The 24,707-nt window shown below is 39.6% G+C and overlaps 1 protein-coding gene across 15 annotated transcripts in view; it reads right to left on the bottom strand.

Moving 5' to 3' along the window:
* map7d3 (MAP7 domain containing 3) overlaps nucleotides 1-23,346 on the bottom strand; it is a 28,150-nt gene extending 4,804 nt beyond the window's left edge. Inside the window, exons 1-15 of one of the 15 annotated variants that reach the window (XM_061048412.1) lie at nucleotides 23,198-23,346; nucleotides 14,798-14,899; nucleotides 14,402-14,482; nucleotides 13,861-14,024; nucleotides 13,469-13,580; nucleotides 12,642-12,725; nucleotides 11,804-11,911; nucleotides 10,989-11,090; nucleotides 10,487-10,585; nucleotides 7,502-7,627; nucleotides 5,345-5,484; nucleotides 2,627-2,757; nucleotides 2,309-2,526; nucleotides 1,160-1,280; nucleotides 556-841 (exon numbers count right to left, since the gene is read on the bottom strand). In XM_061048412.1, coding sequence (XP_060904395.1) covers nucleotides 556-841; nucleotides 1,160-1,280; nucleotides 2,309-2,526; nucleotides 2,627-2,757; nucleotides 5,345-5,484; nucleotides 7,502-7,627; nucleotides 10,487-10,585; nucleotides 10,989-11,090; nucleotides 11,804-11,911; nucleotides 12,642-12,725; nucleotides 13,469-13,580; nucleotides 13,861-14,024; nucleotides 14,402-14,482; nucleotides 14,798-14,899; nucleotides 23,198-23,243 — 1,920 coding nt within the window. In that variant the 5' untranslated portion in view covers nucleotides 23,244-23,346. The remainder of the gene's footprint in view (nucleotides 1-555; nucleotides 842-1,159; nucleotides 1,281-2,308; nucleotides 2,527-2,626; nucleotides 2,758-5,344; nucleotides 5,485-7,501; nucleotides 7,628-10,486; nucleotides 10,586-10,988; nucleotides 11,091-11,803; nucleotides 11,912-12,641; nucleotides 12,726-13,468; nucleotides 13,581-13,860; nucleotides 14,025-14,401; nucleotides 14,483-14,797; nucleotides 14,900-23,197) is intronic. The other 14 variants (XM_061048413.1, XM_061048416.1, XM_061048417.1 and 11 more) reach the window with 14 other exon arrangements.
* Between the last annotated feature and the right edge of the window lie 1,361 nt (nucleotides 23,347-24,707).

Genomic DNA, 24,707 nt, shown 5'->3' with positions numbered 1-24,707 from the left:
GCAGCATAAGCCTTGAGTGCTTTACGACACTATTTGATCTTACTACTTAAAGGCTTAATATGCGATTTTTCACACTTCAATGTAAAAGAAATCAAGTATATCCTCTGAAAATAACTCTGAGTCATGACTGTCTACAATGGGTGTAATGAGTCCCACTGTCTGTGATGCTTTCAGAGTTTTCCGAGTCCTATCTTCAGTTTGTTTACATCGCCAGGACGCCCGGCCAACTCTTCCCCTCACGTATAAAAGTTGTGTAATTGAGGGACTAGAGAAAAGAAGAACAACATACTGTACTCACTGCTTATTTGGATGTCACGTAAGCGTTTCTAGATCACGGCCATTTCGGGTAAATTTACATGCAGTATGAAGATACGAGCATAATAAAGATCGCTAGCACTAGCATGCTAACACAACAATGCAGCACAAGTTTTTTTGGTTTCATGCTGGTGCTCAAGGACGACATCTGCTGGATCAAAAAATCGCATATAAAGCCTTTAAGAGAAAGCAAGGCCCAAATAACTGATCAAAATCTCCCCTTCATTAAGCTCTTCATACCTTCTTCCTCTCCATTCGTTCTTGCTGGTTCTGCTGCATGATGCGGTCTCTCTCCTGACGGACTCTCTCGGCCTCCTCCAGGGCTTTGGCCTCGGCCTCCTCACGTTCCTTCTGGAGCTCAGCCTGTTTCACGGCCTCCTCCTCTGCCAGTCTCAACCGGTCCTCCTCTGCCAGGCGAGCGTCTTCCTCTTCTTGAATTTTTCTCTCCTCTGCGAGCTTCTCCTCCTCCTCCAGGCGTTTCAGTCGAGCCTCCTCCGCCAAACGTGCCTCCTCTTCCTTTCTTAACCTGGAGTAGTAGAAAAAAAAAAACAGAAGCAAATGGTTTGAAAGCTTATAGTGTGTGTGAGTTTTTAGTTTCTGGTAAGTTTTTAAAAAAAGACATGTAAGGGGTTGTTTATGACAGTTTCAGTAGACAGAAAAAGAGAGCATAATATTCCTTTAAACCATGTGTTTAACCATGAGTATCTTATTTGACATTATTTAATATTAATTCACAAACAAACCACACATTTGATTTGACTTAATAACAATTACACTTTTCTTAAGAAATCTTTTAGCAACTAGAAGTGTTGTGGGGGAAAACGGTGCTGTCCAATAGCCTTACTTTTCCTCTTCTTCCCTCTGTAGCCTGAGCTGCTCCTCTTTCTCCTTCTGCTCTCTCATCAGTCTGCGGTTCTCAGCCAGAATCTTGGCCGCCTCAGCAGCTGAGTTGGTGCCTGTAGAGGCTTCAGATTCAGGTGGAAATACAAACACAGAACATACATTTAGCTTTTAAAAAGGCGAGAGGATTAGAGGATTATTGTATTGACAGTAAAAGAAGAAAGCTAGATTTGTGTTGGAGGTTATACAAACAAAGAATAAGGCTTCATACTCAGTTGTGTAACCATCACATGATCTTCTCCTTTCTCTATGTGAGACCTCAATTTATCTCTGTAGGAATAGAGCATGTGTGCTTAAGCAACATGATAATAAAGAATATGAAATAAATGTTTCTACCGTCATTGTATTAAGCTATAGAAGGCCGTGAGAAGGACTGCTAGATGAAACTAATGTGCAGAATCTTTTCGGTTTGTTCAGTTAATATGTAAATAATTATGCTATGGCAATATATTGAGACTGACATTCATGCCAATAAGAATACTAAACTGAGTAGAAAATTTGTTTTTCTCTGCTTGCATGAGGTGTTATATCATTTTAAAGCTATATCAGTGTGCAGAACATGCTTCTCTCCAATAGGTGGCAGCAACAACAACCCAGATTCTGTGACAGGATGTGACTCCAGCTGGAACGATATTAGTCTCCGGCTCCACTGAGATTTACAGCCAACTGAGCTGCTGCCACGTCAGTTTGCAGCACAAAATAACACACACATGTAGTATTGTAGATTGACTTTTGAAGCAGATGGTCATATTCTACAGCTTTTAAACCAAAATGACTCTCCTTGAAGCGGTATTACACCATGATCACAGAGGTTTTCTGCTTCGAGTAAAGTGGCTGCTGCAAGCACAGCTGACAACAGAGAGATAAGAGAGCGGGGGGGTCAGAAGTTGCCTCCATGCATCAGTGCAAACATCCTGGTTTCCAGTAGAACTATCAGTCTTGGCAAATATTAGTACTGACTAATTAAAATCTTTCAGCTGCCTGTTGTATTAAAGCCTGCCTGAAAGACCTTCTAAAACATGATTACATGTGCTTCCATGATGCACAATCAAACATTCAAAGTGAATTGCTTTCATAAGACTAAACTGCTCACCATCTTTCTCTTTGGTTTTGCTAGAGTCAGGGGACTGCAGAGCTACACCGGGGACAGGACACAGATCCTTGGACTTAGAGTCCCTCTTTCGCAGGGTTGGGGGTCCTGTTGGAGTGAGAGCTGGTTTCTGTATAGGTGGTGGTTTAGATGTAGGCTGGGGGGATGGCGGGCGTTGTTTCATTGCACCTGGTGAGGGTGGACGTGTTTTGGAATTTTGCCTGGAAATAGAAAGTTCAATCTAAATTAAATGTATTCAAACTCTCAAAAACGTTCGTGGTATCATCCCCAAATCTGTTTTTAGAAAGGCTGTAGTTTTACTTGGCAGCTGATGGAGAAGGTGTCCTCTTTGGGGCTGGAATGGGAGCTGGAGATGGTGAACGGTTGCGTACCAGAGTAGAAGATGGGGAGGGGGGGCGTTGCCTGCCAGGCGATGGTAACTGCTTGTCCTTCTGTGGTTCAGCAGAGATGGGAAAAGAAGTGACACAGTTTTTCATAACCATCAATAAACTACGACCACGAAAATTACTCACAAGTGAAATAATGCACAAGAACACTTATTTTTAAACGTTAATGTTTATCTTATTCTGTGTGGCTGAAAATCATTTAGCAAAGTATAACTGAAATCAAACAAGTTCAATTCACACAGCCATAATAACTTCTCACTGGAACATTTATAAATACATCTCTCTTTTCATTCTTTGTCTATTAAAACATTATTAGGTGGCCCTCAGACAGCCTGTCATTAAAAACAGACACGATTCTGTAGTGGACATCACTGCATGGGCTCAGGAACACTTTAAAAAAACACAGTCTGTGAAAACAATTTATCACTGTTTTCACAACTGCTAGCTGAAACTCATCCGTAATGGTAGTGCACATGGCCTAGGTAACCTGCACATTTGTGAAGGAACCATAAATGCTGAACAATATATACAGGTTTTGGAGCCACATATATCTCTTCTCTTTCAGATATGGCCTCGCTTGTTGCAAAGCACAATCACATATTACAACAGAATGGCTCCACAGGGTCCAGGTGCTAAACTGGTCTGCCTACAGTACCAACGTGTCACCCATTGAACTGAATTATGAAGCATAGAATGACACAAAAAGAGACACTGTCTGAACATTTTTGAAACGTGTTGCAGGCAACAAACTCAAATTGGGCATACAATTTCACAAAAACAATTTCTCATTTTCAACATATCCGTGCTTAGTCATAGTCACTGTCTCTTTTAAGCTGTACAATCAAATAACTTTATGGCTTTAATGATCTAAGAGTCCTTAAAGAGCACATAGTATCTAGCATAATTCCTAATTTTACTAAATCTGCATCCATTAGTTCCACTGGGGATTCAGCAGTGACACAATGCTTGTGTGGGAGAGGCCGTGGGTCAGGTTTGAATTCATCTATTTTTAATGCTCATGTGCTCTGTTTGTCACCTGTAAACCTGATGACAGAGGGGCATGAGCAAGGCTGGTCATGTGACCCACGGCCGAACCCAGATAAAAAGCTCTTGACCACCCCAAACCTTTAGCACTGATTGCTAAGTGAAGAAAAACGATTTATTTGTATTTTATGCATCTTTGTTAGAAGTTTTCATCCTTACTCATAATATCCTTTCATAAGCAAAGAATAGATGCATGGAATTTGCAGAAAACCTATGTAGATAAATCTTGTATTATAAACGGTATCTTATTTACCTTTTGGTAATTTGTTTATATTAATATCCCCACTTAAGAAAGATAACCTTGATAATCTGTTTTAACTGCCCAACTTGACCCAAGGGTCACACAATTTAAATTATCTTTACACAAATCTGTGCATGTGGGGAAGAGAGACAACAATGAAATGGTAGGGACAGTCAAAAGCTTTGACATCTGGCCCCAGGCTCAGGGTGTGGTCTGCTTTGCATGGGCTGATATGTCCCTAATAAGGCTACTGTGGATCCCTTTGTCTCAAGCTATGACAATGATGTCCTTCACAGCCATGGAGGGGGAGGAGGAGGGGAGGAAGAGAATGGAAGGAAGGTTGAGAGAGAACAAGACACTTCAGTGCATCAATTGACACTGTCCGAGACATCTCTTATACCATGCATGACATGTTGTATGTAAAGCAGCAAGCCGAAGAACATTAAGGGAATGTGTAAAGCAGCAAAGGTCAATGAACAGCTGGAGGAACATTTCCCTATGGTTAGCATCCTGCAGAAGTACTTTGTAAGGCAAATTCAGCAGGATATGAGCATATACATAAGTCTCTAGCGGCATGCATGTATCGTATATGCTCATTCTGGTTGGCAGGCTATGGGAGAGGTATCCATCTCATTCTGTAATTGTCAATTACTAAATGTTGTAGTCTTTTCCTTTTTCCCCCAAATCAATGAAATGGCCTTCCCATGAGAACTAACAGAGAATATTTCTGGTATAATAAAAAAGTAATATTCTATTTCCAACAGAGTGAATAAAAAGACTTCTCACAGTAATACACATGCACCAATTTGAGAGTATCTATTATCAATCTGTAATTTGAATACGGGTTAGATCAGAGAAACCATTATAACTGCACCACACTTACTACATCAGTAAATCGAAATAGACAAAATATTATCTCTCCGATCATATCTTTGTATCAAAAACAAACAAGTTAAATTCACAATTTGATATATAATTGTTGACAGTTTAAGTCTAACAGGTGTCATTATTTGGTAGATAATTCATACCCCAATTTTTCAAAAGTATGAGAAACTCGACAAACTACATAAAACAACCAGACAAACCTCCTCTGGTAATAATACCATGTCTGTCAGCTACATTGTGCATTTTAGTTCTTATGTATGTGATGTATCAAGAGAATCAGAATTAAACTAGATAATGCTCATTCAATATGGAGGCGAAACTGCAGGAGGAAAAAGAGGGAGGACAATAAGGAAATCAGTTAATTCTCAACATTACACTTTCCTTTATGTAACTGTTCAATAGAAACAGTTCTCTTTGCTGAACAGAGGTGTTCGTACCACAAACATAAAGAGAAGCTCTCACCAGTGAGGGGTCTAGGGCTCCATCTGCAGAAACAGAGGTGGTCATGCCGCTCTTCTGCCGGTCAATGCTGCGGCTTCGAACGGGTCCACGAGATGGGTTCAGGGAACTGGCAGAGGCTGAGCGAGGACACAGGTGACACTCTGGTAAAGGACACAGTCATCGCATGGCCAGAGGAGCACAACCAATGCGAGGCGCGACAAGCAGGGAAGTTGGGCAGAAAGCAGTAAAGAGCAAAAACAGGGAAGAATAAAGTGAGTGGAGGGAGAGTGGAGAAAGGGAAAGAAGGAGGGGAAGAAAGAGTGATGGAAGGCAGATGGTGGTTGAATGGAGAGCAGGAGAGTGATTTTATAAGGGGACAAGAGCACAAAAAAAGCAATTTGTTAGATTAAGCCCTTTAGGCAGGGAACAGCTTGATTTTTGAAGCTTTGATTGGGCTGCAGATTACAGGAGACTTAAGAAGCAGAGAGCAATAATCCCCAAAACAAGCAGAATACTCAACAGGTACCAGTCTTTGAACCCAACATAAACAAACCTGAACACAAAGCATCACAGCACTGCACAGCGTAGAATAGACTACAAAAAACCTACCACCAACAAGGCACAACACACACCGACACAGAACACACGAAGCACACAGAATTATTAGTACAATAAACACACAATGAGTGTTGTGTTGTTGTGTTTTGTTACAACAGTAACACAAAATGTGGGGATAATATTTAGTTTTTCTATTCTTCTTGCCATCATGCCATAACTCATCAGACTCTACATCAGACACTAAATGCAACATTTGTAGTGCAGGTCTAGAATTGTAAGGCAATGCTTTGTGGGACACAGGTATTAATCTAATTTGTGTGTAATCCGAACCAACCGATTTAAAATGTTCACAACTTTAAAACTTGTAGTGGCAAAGGGTAAAAAGCACTGTCCTTGGCACTGAGTGTAGCTTGTAGTTGGTAAGGAGAGTGAATACTGTTGTCCACTGGCTATGAGCTTGCTGTGTCAGATTGAGGGATTAGCCATGATAATCCTGAGGCCTGGAGAACTCTCCCTGCTACAGCATGCTAACAACAAATGTTTTTTGATATTCTTTCTGATTGCAGATTGAGCAGCAATGGTGACTATGAAATCTACCCAGCCATGAGCTATCACTGCTGCTGCTGCCGCTAATGCAGTTGTGTCATGTTTCTACTGGGACTATACTTAGCAGGAGATCGATGGCCGCTAATGGCTTTGTAATGGCTGGTCAATAAACACCAAAACCTAATACCAACATGGGGAATGCAGTTGCAGCTTTGTGAGTCAGTACTTTACAGTATGGTTCTTTCAAACTTACAAAAAAAGTCAACAAGAAATCATTATGATTGTCTATGCTATATATGATCAAATGCTGTACTGTAAACCACTTACAGTAAAACAGTCAAAGAAACAACAAACCCATAAACCCCCCCATTCAAGACTTCAGGGCATTTTAACAACATGTCAGCCCAAATCAAATACCAGAATAATAGCATACTGTTTTTTTATTAGTGTGATTCCAATTCAATATATTCTTTAGATATGCTTGATATAATTATTTCAGCACTGTGTACAGGAGTCCTGTGCACTCTGATCACACTACCTGCATACATGCAACAGCAGAACAGTCTGATTCTGATGTAACAAGAACCAACAGGTAAGCAGCTTAGAGTAAATCTCCCAGCATGGACTCCAAGGCTCCTCAAATGCAGGGAAGTGCTCCCAGCCAAGTCAGTCCTGCTCAGCTGGGCTCAACACACAACAGTCAATTGTTTCTGTCCTTAGTATACATGTGAGCTAGACCCGTGTGTGTGTCAATATTAACCCAGTAACTCTGCTCGCTCACATGAGCATACTTTGCCAAAAATGATTACTATATAAACATAACATAAATAACTGATTCTTACAATCCAAGCTATTATTTTGGAGCTGTGCAGTAACTTCTAAATTTCCATCACCAAAAGGTCACCATTCACTGTGAAGGATTGATCAAAAAGCATGAGTCTGCAGCAGGGGTGGGTTCAGTTCTAGTTAAGTTATACCGCACAGACGTTCTACTGATAAATAAAGGTAAGTAGAGAGGACCAGCATCTGTCTAGCTATCCCTCCTCTCCTGCAGGGTCTCCTAACGGAGGTTACCTGGAGTTTCTTTTCCTTCAGCTGACAGGGCGGCGGCGCTCTTGCTCCTAGCTAGTGAGGCCTGGGTGGGGGTGAGCAGGCGACTAAGGACCCCTCCGTCCACAGTGCTGGCCGTTGGCCTGTGAGCTACACGGCCGAAAAACCCCACCCGAAGACAGAGAAGAACAAAAAGGCCAAGAAGGAAGGAGTGGGTGAGAATGAGGGATCAATAAAGTATAGAAAGGTCACCATGTGATTAGACCAACAGGATAGAATCAACATCAACAACCAAAGGTTACGTCCCAATAATCTTACATGGCCTCATTGTCAACTGTCTTTATCTTGTTAAGTTTTAGAGATAATTAATCACATGAGGATAGACAGTATAAGACAGTAAGGAAAGGATGCCATGGAAGCCTGCTGGGACAGACCAAAGACTGATTGACAGGTAACTGGAGCAGTTTAAAAAGTAATCAAGGTAAACAATTAGGTCAAATCAATGGTTCCTTGCGGCAGAGGGAGGTGTGCTGATGGGTAAAAACAAAGTATTAGTAAACTTCATAGAAAACAGAGGAATGCTATTGGGTAGGAAGATGAGAAGTGAAAGAAGCCAGAAGACTTATGCACGAAATGGCTATGAAAAGGCTCAGCTCGACTTATTTGGAACTTTTTGTTGGATTTAGTAAATTAACCTGAACTTGTAATGTGCTTTTCTTCTTCTGACCAATCAAAACACTTTATACATTATATGACACATTCACCCATTCACACCACTTTCACACACTTATGGGAGAGGCTGCTATGTAAAGTGCCCATCCGAACTATTCCATTCACAAGCATTCACACGCATCAAGCAGAGCAGCGGGAGCAATTTGGGGTATAGTGTCTTACCTAAGGATATTTTGACATGTGACTGCCAGAGCTGAAGATTGAAGTAACAACCTTTCGGTTTAAGAATCGACCGATTCTACCACTGAGCCACAGCTTCAAATGGAAAAAGTTTTGGATAAAACCTAGTGCTTTTTTTATCATCTCAGCTGAGGTTACGAATGAGATGTTCAAGTCCATGACAGATGGCTAAGTGTTACACAGCAGAAGCTACTTTGCAAAGAGTGAAGTTCTAAAAACACATTCAAAGCATAGAAATGTAAATATATGAGATAACACAGGAAGCCTCATTTCTTTATTATATTATTAGTACATTACAGAATGCACAGGTCCTGCCTTTTTGTTATGGTAGAACAGACAATACATGGTATTGCTGATGCCCAGCTAAGATCCCCCAAAATAGTAAACAGGTACTATCTTCTGTGGAAAACTCATTGTTGACAGTTCTAGTACCAGTTCCAAGCAAGTAGAGTTGAACAGAGCAAATACCGTGCATTGGGCAGTGGTTAAAGACTTAAAGTGATAGATAAAGTGACCGTGATGAATAAAAAAAAATAATAATAAAATTTAAAAAAATAAATGATAACAGAGGAAGAATTCAAAAGTGGACAGGTTGGTCTCTGTACCTTAATCCTGGCTTCATAAGGAGAGTGCAGAGTCACTTCCTTTTGAAACCCCTTACTGAGAAGACATCTGTTTTGGACAGACTTGTTTTTTGTAAGCAGTTGAGTGACAGCCCTTGCAACACGGCAGCATGGCTCACTACTTGGCACACATTTATTAAAGAGAGATTTTTTTTTAGTAGGGATGTATGAGATACTCGTCAATTGCAAGTGTTTTGCCAACAGGAGATGCTGTTCAGCCCGGCCCTTTTTATTTAGAAGCCGAAGTGCTTGATAATATCAAACTCTACAGTCATTACTGTGCCGTGCTAGATTCATTTCAAACATTTGTTGATTAAATTTAAAATCAAATTGGGATGCAGTTATATCGAAATTCACAATATAAATATCAGTGTAGGCAAAATTCAATGCCACTATAGACCCTGTGTGCTGCAGGCAGAGGAAGACGTGGTGCGCAGAAGTAGTGCAGAAACAAAGTGACTCGCTGATGGCTAGTAAAGCGCTGAACATTTTCTCAACCAAGGGGCAGACCTGCATCTCCTGTGGGTTATACACTAACTGATACTACTGACAACTACCACATACAAACCCATGCCAAAAACTCGAACTATCCCTTTAAGAATCTAGGTTATTAGAGCTAAGGTTATATTTAGTAAAAGAATAGAGTATGTGGAAGCTTTCGTGTTAAATAATATGCTATGTTATTTTGGATTTGTTTTAAGAATCTTGTGTTTATGAATGATGTTGTATTATTTCCTAAGCTAATCACATACATTAACAAACATGTACACAGAACAAGAGGATGATTAGAACTCGTGATATGCATGAAGAGACTGACAACAACTATTGGACAGACAAAAGAATTGGTGGTTAATGGGATGGCACTGGCATACACCACACTGAAGCACAAGCCCAGTGACTTAAATCCTTCTTGGGGGGAGAAAACAATCAACACTTTGTGACAACAAAAAAACAATACACTGTGTTAGAGCAAACATTGTACACCACAAACCATTCCTAGATTGGAAAACAAAAGGTTAAGGCAGTCAAGCTGCCAGTGAGAAACATGGCACAGTACAGGCTCTGGTGGTTAAAGACAGCAGGTTAAGCAATACAGGACGAACAGTGTTCCTGTTAAATCACAGATAAAAGACAGTGTGGAGGTGCTTAGCAGCAGCCTTGGGTAGTAGTAGTAGTAGTTTGTGAGTAAGACTTCATTGAAGGATAGCATGGATTGAAAGAAGGCATACATAGCAACAAGAGCTGGCCAGTTAAAAAGACCCATTTAGCGGATGACAAAGACTTAAGCCAAATGAGAGTGTTATCACCAAAACCTCGTCGTAACAGACAGTTGTGGTTTAAAAACCCCGCACAAATTCAGAATGTTCAAGCTGTTAACATCACAGCAACATGCTTGTTATTCATAAAGGAAGGCCTGAGATGCAGATAGACGGCATGACAAAAAAAGAGATTCCTGACTGTTCATGCTAGCCACCTTGATCATCCGATGTCCCTTTATCAGGCCTGGCAGGGGTTTGTGCTCTGCCCACACTTACTCGTGTAAGGGAGGAACTTCTCTTCTTCAAGGAATGGCCTATGGACATGAAAGTGGAGTTATAGCCAAGTAGGCACTGGGAGTGAACAAGGAATCCCAGGACATAGTTTACAAGTCATGTGCACTTCATTTGGCTTTCATGTGAATCACCAGGCTACAGCAGACAGCAGCTGATGTCCAAGTTTAACAGTCCTTAAGCTAACAGAGGATGAACTGCTCCCTCTGATCATAACAAGAGGGGTCCTGCTGAAATATAAATAGCTAATTATGCTTTAGCCATTTTATTAAGCTTGCCATACTATAGTCATAGCTGCAACTGGACTTGATTTATGCTGAAACTTACTGTATCTTTTCCCTATAAACTGTGGAAGTGTAGCAAATGGACTCTACATGATCTTTGTTATGAGAGCATAGTGTGGGATGGAGAGGGGGTCTTTTGCACCTGTCTGTTCCACCTGAAGCTTTTTGCCGTCTTCCTTACTGGCCTGAGCAGCATTGCCATTGCTAGACAACCGGTTACATGACGAACTCCTCTGCTTAACACCTGAGAGACAATGATGAAACACCAAGTGGTGAATTTACACTGCTCTCCTGTGAATGGAACAATGGCCCTTTAGGAACATAATTATAAAACCTGAGAAGGAAATAGCATTAATATGAAACCCAAATAATCAGCAATTTCACAAAGTAGAAATGGCACTGGCAACCCATAGAAGCTGTGGAGAGATATAAAACTACAGATTGTAATGATTATTTTTTTTGTTTAAATCAAATATACTTGATGTCAATCAATTGTTTGTAATATTGTAACAAACTTCCATACTACTATGAGGAATTATATTACAGAATCATACTTTGCTGCCAGGAATCCCTTCTGATTCTGAAAATTTGATTGATTACATCATAGGGGTGAATTGTGATTATATGCCGCCGATTTGGAAGCCCATGCTAATTTATCATTAGTAGGAACCAGAGACAGAGAGCTAAAGCATCCTTTACCAGTCTGTCTGTGCTTCAGTAAGCCTGTGTGTAAAACCCTGGATCACAAGAGAGCAAAATGTTTAGAGTTCACTCCAGGCTAACGGCTTGGAGTAAAGTTGGGTCTGTTCAAGATTAGTACATTAATGATCAGTGAAAAATAATTACCTCACTGATAATAGACTATTTGGCAAATAATACAATGGTTAAAACATAGTACAGGAATTCACAGAGGGGAGGGAGCAAAGAGAAGGGGGGAAGGAGGAGGGAGGGACTTACTTTTGTCGGGAGATTTGATGAGGGTAGCAGAGGAGGAGGATAGGCGTCTGCTGATTGCAGCCTCAGACGGCTGTTTCAGGTTCATGGTGGATGTGGAGCGTTTGTCCACTAAAAAGGGAGGAGGAAAGACAGACGAGGGAGGCGGGGTTTAAACTAGAGGTTTGCCAAAGGGGAAGGGCAACTGGGTTAACACAAGGGAGTACAGGGTTCTGCAAGATCCTGATATCCCTTATATTTGACAGTTGATATGTTGCTTTATCAAAATACCTCAAATATATCCACTGTATCCCCACTGACCTGTTGATATAATAGGCTACTAATGCTATCGATGTTAAACAAAACACATAAAACTAGACTCTGCTGGTACATAGTATGTTTAACATTACAATGTAAGTTTTTACGCAACCATAACAAATGTGTTGTGCTTTTAAAGGCAGGCATGGTGGTTAGTTTGCAACATATGTTAACTTTTGACCTCTCCAAACAAGCATCGAGCATCAATACAATGTCCATACCAAAGAACCCACAGCTGTTATCCTGTTATCCTTTTTGTACTGGGCTTCCATGCAAAGTCACCCACATGATCTCGAAGTGCTAGGCAGTGTGAGTGAGTGAATGTTTGAGTGTCACCATCCTCTGTTTACTCAGTATAAGACACATTTGGAATACAGGCCCCATACAAGAAAGTGTTAGTGAAAAACTGCCAGTTAGTGGTTGGTGGGGTGAGGGGTGGTGCTGGGAGAGAGGTATAGAAGATGGGCAAAGAAGCTATCATGAGTGCCAGTGCCAATCCATGCTGTGTTGCTACATTAGGGAGCAAATTATCAACACACAAAACCTTGTCGACTCCTTGGCGGCTTTTCTGGTGAGGCAGGGGAAATAACTACTGTTACGGGAGATGAGGCGCTGGCATCAGAGTCTCCTGTGGGAAAAGACAGCTCTCAGAGAGGAGCAGTAAAATAAGAGATGCTGAGGCACACCCTACACAAGAGGGAAGAGTGAAGGTAAAATCTGGCTGGTTGACTGCTTTGAAGACCCGGGTATTGGAAGATACCAAGTTTTAAAGATGTTTACAGAATAATGTTCATTGAGAGTCAAACTGTTGGAGTGGTTGTGCACAGGTACATGTATTGTTGAGAGCGTGATAGACTACAGTTGCAATTGTCATTTACATGCACTTCTTTACTTAGTAAATAAGAAGGATTGTATACGTTTTTTTAGCACAACAACACTGGAATTAAGAGTTCCTGACAGCTAATAGAATAGGAAAGTACTATTACCAAGTCTGTATTACCGTTTTGTATTATCAATCATTACCAAGTCAATATAGAATGAGAGGTAGCTCTGATGCAGGGTTCACAAAGTGGTTAAATCTTCTGTTGAAACATAGAACAAAGCCCTGTCCATCCATAGAACAAGGATTTTGGAGAAAATGATACACTGTCGTTTGTTTCAATATGCCTTTTAATATTGGTATAAGAATATGACTTCAAATGTTAACTTAAGTATGACATGATCACATCGAACATTTCACATCTTGTTAGGAAGGAAGGCTCAGGGTATCCTAGTTGTTTCTTGGATTTCTTGGTGGATTATGAACTTTAGTTGAATTTAGGGGCAAAAAAAGAAAGGATTACATTTTTGTGGAGGAAAAAGGTTTTCTACCTGTTCGTCCATCTGAGTCTGTGGAAAGTCCTCCCCAGGACCATCTTTTCTGCCTCTGCTCCACCCGTTGACTACGCTCCAATGTCCGCCGCATCACCGCCTCATAGTGCTCCTGCAGCATAACAGGAGAAGAGAATCAAATATAAGTAAGTTAAAGCAAGAAACAATCATATCTTAAGTAGAAGTTGAGAGGACAAGACTAACTAATCTGCTGTAATACCTTAAACACTGTGCTTAATTTAAAATAAATAATCTAAATTTTCATTAAAAAGTAGTCAATATGAAAATCACAACAAAAAAAACAGTTTCTACATTAATTTAAATGTTTTAGTCAAATCAGCTGAGCAAGCACTACTCTGAGGATCCCACAAATCTTCCACCAGTGCAGATACCTTTTCCTCTTCCTGTTTCTGCTTCCTCTTCTCCTCCACAGCCAGTCGTTTCTGCTCCTCCTTTTTTCGCTGTTCGTCAACTTTTTTCTGACGCTCCTCCATCTGACGCTCTACTTGTAGCTTGGCCTTACGCTCCCTTTCCATGATCTGAGACTCTCGCAAAGCTAACCACACATACAGTGTGTCCATGATGGAACGTTAGTGAATACAGGAAGAAAAGGAGATTGTTAGTATGCCGTCTTCTTCTTCTGTATCTTTATAAGGACTGAGTTGCTTATGACAGCAGAAACAGGAGCACACTCAAACAGTTACAAATCCTCAGTTGTACAACATCAGAAAGTATTACAAGAAAACAGAAAAATCATCAAAGTCTAATAATCTGGGGAGAGCAGCAGCAAACACACCACTGATTATGACTATTACTGAGTTGATCAAGACAAATTATTTATGTAACAATGCTGCTAATCAGGGAATCTTTGACCGAACTTCAATAGCATCACACATAGTCAGAGGCTAAAATTTTGTTAGATTGTCCTCGTACCGTGTTGTCTGTCTGCTTCCTCTCGTCTCTCTTTCGCCACTCGCAGTCGGTCGTCTATTCTCAGTGCAGCACCGTCAATGACTGCAAACATATTCATGTGTTTATATACAGTTAAAAAGCAAATATGCGCAGCAATATGCACATTCAGAGAACAAAAGGGGTGATTACAATGTGTCTTAGTGTTACAAAGACTTTGCATCAGTCAGGCAGATGAATGCATGTGGCTGTCACTGGTGAGCTTTGTCAACTGTTACAGTAAAGGAGGATGACTAAGGTTTACCTGCAGTCGGTAATGAGGGTGGTGGAAGTGGATAGTGTTGCATCTAATGGTTCAGATTATAGGGGACAATGCGGCAGTACCTGTGAGAAACAATGTCAAGGTGTGGTTTCATTTACCTGGCCTACACCCCTGAGGTTTAGCTGGTACGTTGGTGGTAGGTCCTGGACTGTTCCCTGCCAGGCTGCGCCGCTCCTCGGCTTGTGCCTGTGCAGCTGCAGCTGTATATCGGAAAACATGCATTACACACAGAAAACAAGAGTTGAATCATGTCATATCGGTCATACCGAGTTTTTACCTGAAATTGGCCATTTTCTCTGTGCTTTGTTTGCTCTCCAGAGGAATTTTAGTTCTAGAGAGATCCAACAGATTTCAAGGCGCAGAACAATCCAGCTATTCAGCCGATTAACATGGCCCCTCGCTCATGGTCAATCGTGCAGCCTGCCCTAAACTTCTGTGACAAGCCTAGACCTTGGAGTCATAGCTACTGTAAGAAACATGCCTGGAATACAGCACTTGCAGCAAAAAAAGAAAAAATGTCATCTCCATAAAAAACATTTTGTTTGAAGACCCATAGATTCCTCTCAAGATTTTTTAGATGCAGGCTGATATACTTAAAGGTAAGTACATCAACACTCCCACCAAGACCACCAACTGCTCAGTATCACTTTCTTCAGCTAAAACTATAACAGGAAAATCACATTTGGAGATACTGAAGCAGGAAGAAAGGAAACAGAGAGGACATGATTAAGCTTTATGAGCCCTGGTATCAGACATTCAGCTCTCCTCTTTCCTCTTGTTCGTCTGTATTCAGCATTTAAGAACTGCTGACAAAGCGGGAAATGATAGTCATGTTCTACTTACATTATTGATGAGTTCTTCGATCAACTTCTTAAAAGTCTTTCATTGTCTATGATGAAATAAAACTCTACAGTTTCTGTAGCCTTCAAAACTTACTGATATGTGTCCATAAAGTTATAGACAGAACTATCTTCTAACCAACTGCTACCATCCTTACATCTATACTTACATACGCCTTAGTCTCAGTAATCAGTCTGCCTGAAGTTCAAATATCTTTATGGTTACAATAGATTCAAAGTACATATTAACTACCTACGTAAGTTTTTGTATTATTAAAGTTAAAATCCATCTTATTTTTGAGAGTAAGCAAATCAATGCAGCCTAAGGGCTTCCATGTCATGCATTTACACTCAGCATGCAAACATTGACCAATCAAATGCATTTCAGGATGCATGGCCTATGCTTTCACACCATTTGGCCATGAGACAAAGCACCAGCCAGTCATGAGCTACACTAAAATTAATCACTAGCAACTGCCAGGTTAGTTTCTAAGACATGAGGAAATATTCTGATATTTGCAATCATTTGGATTCAGAACAGAAAATATATCCAAACTTTAAAGTAAGCTCATATCTCAACAGTGAGCTAGATTTTGGACACTGCACGTCTTTTTGTCATCAAAATACTGAACATTTGACACACATTTCAAATTTTTCTTCCTTTTTCACTCGCTAAGAAGGACATTCAGATGTTACATTAATACAGTATATAACCTACATCAATGAACTCAATCAATGTCTTGAAGGAAGCCTAACAAGAATGAACAGATGAATTACTATTGAACAGCTTGTCCCTCACCTTTCAGAGGGTAGACAAGATAAAAAAAAAATAATAATAATTGTTTACCTTGGTTATTATATGCTTGTGACAACATGACCAAGGCTAGGATAGGAAATCAAAGCAGGCGATACCTGCTGAAAATATTCTGGTCCTGCTTGAGAGCAAGACAAAACTGTGAGAATCTTCTTTCTAATAAGAGCTGTGTTTTTGAACTTAACTACACTGTAATTGGCTCACTGCAGCTAAAGCTAACTGTTGAGGGAGTTACTATGTTCAGTCTTTAGCATTGCAGAAGCTCCAGTGTTACAAAGTCTCATAAAGATGCTGAACATTATCGAGATGTATAGGTCTTTTTAATGCTAATGAAAAACAAAACGTTTTTTGCTACTTCACATCAAACTCTCACTCAAAATTCAGCCAGAGAAAGTGTTGTGTTGGTTTTGCTCTGAGTAAGATAAGGACATTTGTCTTTAAAAAGACCCGCAAAAGTGAACTGGAATGGTCATATGATAGTGGTTATAGGACATTATCCAAGTTAGCAACACCTTTTACTTTTGTTGTCTTTACGTATGGAAAAAAATCCTGCTGTGCACAGCACAGGCACTGATTATGGTTTCACATAGAACAGCATAGCGTCTACGTCCTATCAACATGTAAATGACTCCACTACCTCTCCATTCTGAAATCGACCAAAATGAAGATTAATAACAACATTTAAACTATAACACAATAGACATGTAAAGGCGAGTTACAATACTTGAAACATGCATCAGTAGTACTAGGAGCTGGCCAGAGGACAGAGAGCTGACAGGATAAGTGGCAGTCAATCATCCTCTGATTATCTGTATTCTGCAGAAGCATCATTGCTCTCTAGTCAAAGCAGCTTATAAGGGTCAAAGTCTGCAGTTAATGCCCAGGGGAAATTAACAGGTCATCTCAGTTTCCCCTCAAGACTTCCAACTTCAACCACTCTGGCTGAACCAGGGAGGTAAATGAAGCACACATGACTGTGATTTTACAGCAATTTGATCCACAAGAGAAACTTTTCACTAACAAGGAAAGTTGCATAAGCTCAAAGCAATACACTGCTTACATTTATTTAACTGGCTATAATACATGCAAATAGGGCTAAATTGTATGTTTGACAGGCAGTATGGATTTGCATGTAATTAGGGTCACAGAGGATATGGCGAGAAACCTTATAGCATCACAAATGGGCTTAATGAAATGATCAACACTCAGAAAAAGAAAACTAATACAAAGGCATGAATAAATCACACACAAATTTAAAACATATTAACCCTCCATTTATCAAGATAAAAAAAAATTATAGACTAAGTATTCAACTATGGTGACACATTTTGCAGGTTATTTAATAGAAATGCTGTGCCTTTTATACACTCAGTTACCTTTTTGTTACATCATATCTCACAAGTCACAGCCTCCCTGTTTTTCTCCAATTTTTAATGAAGGCAACTATAACACACCAGGCACTCTGTGTCACTTGGTTACTGTTGCTAAGTGACGGTCACAGCAGCTTGGGATGGATGAAGTGCTTCTCAATCATGCCTCTAAACCAGGCTCGGATCTGTAAGTTAACGTTAACTCTGAAATGAGACGATTCATTGCTTAATAAAGGGAAATGAATGGTAAAAACTTTGAAGGTCTAGACATTTCTGTCAACACTGACTTCATATATGAGCTGTGCAGCATTGAATAAAATAATGCTGATGATGCAACCCATTATTATCGATGTAAGATAAAACTGAATCATCTCACCCAAGTATAAGGTTTTGGTATCATAACCTCAAGTAACGACATGACAGGTTTTAGACTTCAAGCGAAGTGACAGTTGAAAACTTTAGAGGGAAGTGAAAACAGACTTGAAAGCACACAGACATACAAGGTAACAGCTCTTGGGCTAAAACTGTGCAGACTTTTGTTGTGCAGCGGTTGTTCCTGCAACTCCCCTAATATAATGGGAAACACTGACTGGTGTAAATCTTCTTATTAGAGATGCACCTTTTTTATCTGGTGTGACCTGCCAATACTGATTTTCTTTCTTTAAAGCACTATGATTTACAGCTAAAACAAATGATTTTTGGAACTTTTATTTAATTGAAATAAATTGTATGTTCATAATAACACAGTGACTGTTAAGTAACTGTTTATTACAAAATATCTTAAAAACTGCCTCAGGTTACATGATCATCTCTCATTCTCACTTAACCTAATTACTGGAAGATTTTGAGTGTATTTTAACCTGTATTCTTCTTTATTTACATGCTGTATTTTATGTTAGAAGTGTCTTTATAAAGTAAAACCAAAAAATGTATTTAATTATCTTTTAAAATAATACATGAATTGATCACCCATTGATCTATTGTTTCACACTTAAATGCAGAAAATTACTTAGTTTACTGGTAGTTTTTTATTTTATTTGACAGGGGCCATGCCCATTACATTTGTTGAGCCAGACTTAGCTAACAAGCTAATAATGTGGCCCTTTATCCAGTTTCCACTTTAATAAGACTTATGGAAGATGGGAGGAAGGTACTGTTTTCTCAACAGACCTCAAGAGGACCAGGTTTACTCATAGAAAGGCAAAAGAGCCAACCAGAACAAGTGCTGCTCATCACTCCATCTCTATGGAGATTTGCACATTGTAACATGCATCATTGTTGCTGGCGGCATCAACTGACTCAGCTAAATACTTCAAAAGATTAAAGGAACAAAAAGTCATTAACTGAAAATACACTTCACTGTTGAGCTATATAATCAAATGTGCATTTTAGTCAAGCGGCAACCTCCAGTGTTGAAAAATGAAGCCAACAGGGAAGTGCAAAATCCCACAGTTCACGGAGTAACTGCTTGAGGCTGGCTGCAAGAACCAGAAGTGACATACACACCTATGCAAAAAAGCATTCGCTCATGTCTCTATTGGCACACACTGTACAAGTAATGAATATATTGATAACTCATCAGTTTAGATTTCATGACGATTAAGTGTTATTCACAATAAGGTGCGCAGTTGACCTGACGGACGATGGGCGTGGTGTAGCTGTTTGTCATGAGCCTTAAGACCCCCCTCAGCTCCAGCTCTTAGTCTGTCTTTAGGTTGACTGAAAGTTAGGGTGAGACAACATTTCCAGCATGGCGACCATCAACGGGCTTGCAAAGCCCCCTGCAGTAACAGACGGGTGATGTCACTCAGGCTTTGTCATTTTATATTTACAGTCTATGGTATTAGTTTTGGACTGAATGTTATTGTTTAAGAGCAGTCTGCAAGGGTGTGCCATTTTAAATAATAATCCAAACATAATATATCATGTAGGTTAATGTGATGGATTTATGCCTGTGATTATTCATGTAAGCCATACACGATATATAAAATCTGCAACTGTGACATTTATTTCAGGATCATCCAACAGGTTTAGGCAGTAGGAGATGCTTATAAAAAAAAAAACAGGAACAAGATTCTGTGTAAGGCACATATATATATTGATTGCATGTGGTCTGACTTTCCGGCTACTGAGTTAATATGGAGGTGGTAAAGACCACCAGGGGGGCTGCTGATGACCCCACTCCACAGCCCAGACAAAAACACCAAACAGGAAACTGGCCAGCCTGTATTACATCATAACACTTCTGGTTGAATGCTAACACGGATCAAAAGCCAGTTATAAAACAAGCAAGATCTTTAGACAATGTTTGGTGTCTCTGTCACAAAACAATGTAGTTATAGTGCAAGAGCAGGTTAGGTATCTTCTCTGTGCCTACTTCCAACTGAAGAATTTACAGAGCACTGCTGCATGGTATAATTAAGCAGCTTGTTGCACCGGAAGTGTCTGCAGGACTTAATGACAGGGTAGCTGTGAGTGCTAGTATGCAGGGATTTCTTCCTCAAATCAAACACAGGTTAACAGGCTGATTCATTGTAACAAATATTGGTCAAAATATTCTCAAAAGAGGCCTTTGTTGTATGTGTCTAATCACTGGCTCAAGATTTCAGGTCCTCAGATAACACTGCTGATGCATGCTCGTGCACACACATGCACACACTGACACACCAGACCTTCCATGGGATTACACGACCTGTTCATGCAAAGGTAAGCCTAGGCTATTTGCAGTACTTGCAGGATCATGATGACACAAGAGTCTCTTCTTACAGGTGGACCACAGTATCTTTGAAGGTGGACATTTTAAAGATGTGATCATATCCAGATCCATTATTAAATCTAATCATTAATGCATAGCTGCAATAATATTTTGATTAACCGATTGAAGGCAAATATTACAAATATTATCTGTAATATACATGTACAGATAAATTGAATTCCATTTTCAGAAGTATCTTTGAAGATTTAAAAATTAATTGATAAATTCAATTGAGATAGAATGTAGATTAATGTGTAATTAAATAACTCTTGAGGCTGTCTTGACTCTTTCCTATTTGTATATGATAAAGCATTGGGTTATGGTGATTAAACAGATTATACAATAAAGGTTTTAGTGTAAATCGACTAATCTGTTAGTCACTTCTCTTTACCAGAACAGCAGAAACTATGGGTACCTCTTGTAAAAAAAATATACTTAAAAGTACTCTGGAATTAGAGTTACATGCCAAAAGGCAGATTGTTAGTAGACCTCACAATCAAATCTCCTATTATTTGGTTTGTAGGCCTTACTAAACCAAAACAAGTTAGGACAAGAGTGCTGAACCAAAAATAAAATACATATCTCACATACACAAATCTTATCTCTAATACAGTATGTAGCCAAACATCCACTATCATGACATATTGCCTCTCGTAAACAACACAGATCCCAGTGTTATGAAGTTGTTCACAATGTACAGGCTTCTATGGCAGAGATGAAAGAACGGGACTATTTGGACCTACTCCTAAACTTCCCTCAAAAACATCCTAATTTTAAAAGATGGCAGAGAAAATATATCAAATGCAAGTATTTTGTAAGTAGGAAATAAAGATGAACCCCCAAAAAACAAGATCTTATTTTGATAACATTCTGACTGATTCCTTATCTCATGGACATAACTCCTCTGAAGATAGAAAGGCAGACCTTAGTTGTAGTCTACACAAATTCACATGTTTTGCTATTCAAAACTCTGGTGCGTGTGTGTATGTGTATGCACGCACAGACTGCAAAACATCCAATCAGTCGATTTTAAAGACAACAGTTGAGTGAAGCACACAGAACCATATCTGGGATCTGAGTAAAATTAAGGCTGGCCCATTTCCTCCTTTGGTTAAATCCAACCAGCTCAGAAATACTTCTCATGCTTTTAATTCTGCAGCAGCAGTTGCTGAGCCAGGATCAGGATAACCTTGTAGTGTGACTTGCAATGGTGTGATCTCCCTTTATAATAATGGGGTACACTTTCTGCTTGCTCACATTCTTGTGTAAATAACTGCACAGGAGCTAGATTCCTAACATTATTCTATTATTATCAGCCTTCATGCTCTGCCTGGAGGCCAAGCACACATTGACATCCAGAATTCCAACATTTCACATCACTGTAAAGTTTTTGGATATTTTCATAAAACCACAGAATTGGGTGGATGTTAAATTCCAGATTGAAAATAGTGAATGGAAAAGTCAAGGGAAACAGGAAGAAGATGAGGACTAAATATGGTCCAGTTATTGCCAGGAGTAAAACATGCCTACACCCACATTGGGTATGCAGAAAACTCCCTTTACCCTAAAAAAAAAAAAAAAGTCAGCCAGGCTGCAGCTCAAGTCATAACAAACTGTGCATTCATGCCCACAGAAGCAGACACAGTAAACAGCCATTTCTGAGAGACCCATTGATTGAGATTTTGCTGCAGCAGTTGGCTTACATGTAGCTATTTACAAAAATGAAATGTGCTTTTTACTTGACAGGACTGTTTGTGACACCAGGCCTTGTCAAACCCCAAACTCCTCTATCGCTTCATCTACTAGAACACGCTGCTTTATTCTCTTTACAGAGCTCGACTTGTGATACTGTCTGACACCCCCAGCATTATGTGAAATTCAGGTCAGACATTGTTATAGTCACCCTCCCTGTTGAGTGGTGGGGGTTATGCCATATGTCAACAAATGCGAAAAACTGTCAGCAAATTGGTATAAGAGAGAAAGTAGAATTTTTGGATTACAACATGATATTTTTACATCATGAAGAAAAGACAAAACTGCCGAGGAAATGGTTTGGAAAATAATGTGTCTTGTTGGGCAACGACTCAGCCCGCTGTCAATTTCAATACAACAGACAAGAAGAGAGAAAACACTTCCTGCACTCTTCCTGATAGAGATAGCAGATGATCACTTCAGACGATAATCCCCAAATGATGTAGCCCCCTTTAACGAAGAGAATACCACTTACAAAACAACTAGTTAGCTTCGTTTACCAACCAATTGCTGTTTGTTTATCGACCCAAATATATTCACAAAGCATTTTTTAGGTATTGTGATTAAAAATGCATTAAAGCAAAAACTGCTAAGCAGAATGCTAAGTAAGCTAGGCGCCAGACAAGTAAAGTCGTCATGTGTCAACCGGCTCTAACAAAATATAACTTTAGTCACTTGGTCGCTAAGCACATGTACTTAACTTTAAGTAAGTTAACCCCGTCCCTTTCGCTATTACACATTCAGAAGTGTGTTAAATTCTGCAAGTACAGTTTCAAAGCGTCAATGCGGGAAGAAGTTGCAGATTTTCCGCATCCATTGTGAGCAGATAACCGGACACAGAGCTAACGTTACTAGCCAGAGAAGCTGGCCGCCGTTCAAACAGCCCGGTTAGCGGCGGCAGTTTGCAACGTTACAAAGTGAAACAACATTATAAGACAATAAACCAAAAGTAGGATTAAATATCTCACCTATTTGGGCTCGCAAGCCTTTGAGAGTCGTAGTACCCTCCGCCATTTCTCTGAAGTTTTCCTTCTCTGTTTTTTTTTTTTTTTTTTTCTAAAGCAGGGGCGCGTAACACATCGCAGCCGGTAGGACTCGGACACCGCGGGGACGTGGACATCAAAGATATGGTGAAAGAGAAGAGGTCTAACTCTGACAGTTTCTCGGACCAACGACAGAGTCGAATAAAGCGGATGAACAGCATGCAATATGCTTCACTTTGAATGTAAGCTTTTCTTTTATTTTAGGTTATGGCCAGTTGTTGTAATCTTTATTACAAAAGAAAAATCATCTTTAAAAGTAATTCCATGCATTATACCACAGCCAAAACATAATTCTTATTTGAGAACTGTATTGTACCTGCTGTTTAAAATAATGACAAGAAAAATCTTATACTGTTTAGTTAAATTTATTTTTAGATATGTACAAAAAAATATATCCTTAATAAAACACTTAAATTAAGAAAATACATTTATTAGACAACAATGCTGCAGGATGATGTCGCTGTACTAACTGCAAAACCTTGCAACTGCTCTTCGTTCGCTTTCAAGAAAGCGGCATGCCTCCAGGAGGTTGCAGGATTTTGGAGATTACTTCTGTCTGCGTAAGGCTTTTAGAATCAGAGCGCTTGTATAAAGCTGTGCAAAACGCATGGCGTGCCATTATGAAGCCATAATGTTAGAATAGTAGTGGTCCATTAAATTCAATTGACGATCTATGCGGGTAAAGAAAACCCATGTTCATCTCCCCCTGAAGTTCAATTGCTCCCTCTGGCGTTTATATGGATGTTTTGTATGTCGGTACACTGACAGTCTATCCACCAGAGGAAGCCTACTGACAAGACCAGCAATTATGACTCAGAACCAGTTATTAAAACCAGCATTATGGACTCTAATGAAGCAAGGCGGTTAAGCTGGACAAAAAGAATAATAACATATAATAAATAAATAAATAAATAAAAATAAATAATATAACATATCTTTGATTAGGCCTTTAACATTCAAAGGTTTTCAGAATGAAGAGAACTAGACAGAGAATATAATTATCCATACTGAGATTGTTTAAAACAAGTAATTGTAAAAGAAGAAAAATCAAATCTTACCAGTGTGAGTCTGCTGAAGGCTCCTTACCGTTAAAGATCAAGTTAAATGGTCTGTAAGCAAGCTTCTCCCAATGAGAGACTATCACACTTTCTCATGGTTCTCTGTTCTTTCTCTTGACCTGAACACTGTATCCTCTGTCTCAGTCAGTCTCACATGCCTTAGCCAGAGGGCCTCTCATCTATTTTACATGGTAAACAGGAAGTAACACAGCATGCAGGGTTAAGTTGCAATGGCCTGGATTGGATCTTGGGTTATTTAACACTCAAAGCACAGCCACTCCTTCACCCTATCAATATCATTGTGTCATCAAGTAATATAATTCAGGTTTAATATTCATTTGTTTAAAATGAAATTGATTTCTGACAGGAGAACCTTC

Source organism: Labrus mixtus, chromosome 10 (assembly GCF_963584025.1).
Source record: "Labrus mixtus chromosome 10, fLabMix1.1, whole genome shotgun sequence".
Taxonomy (NCBI): Eukaryota; Metazoa; Chordata; class Actinopteri; order Labriformes; family Labridae; genus Labrus; species Labrus mixtus.
Note: the sequence above shows the minus strand (reverse complement) of the source record. Positions and strands in the feature narration are given on the sequence as shown.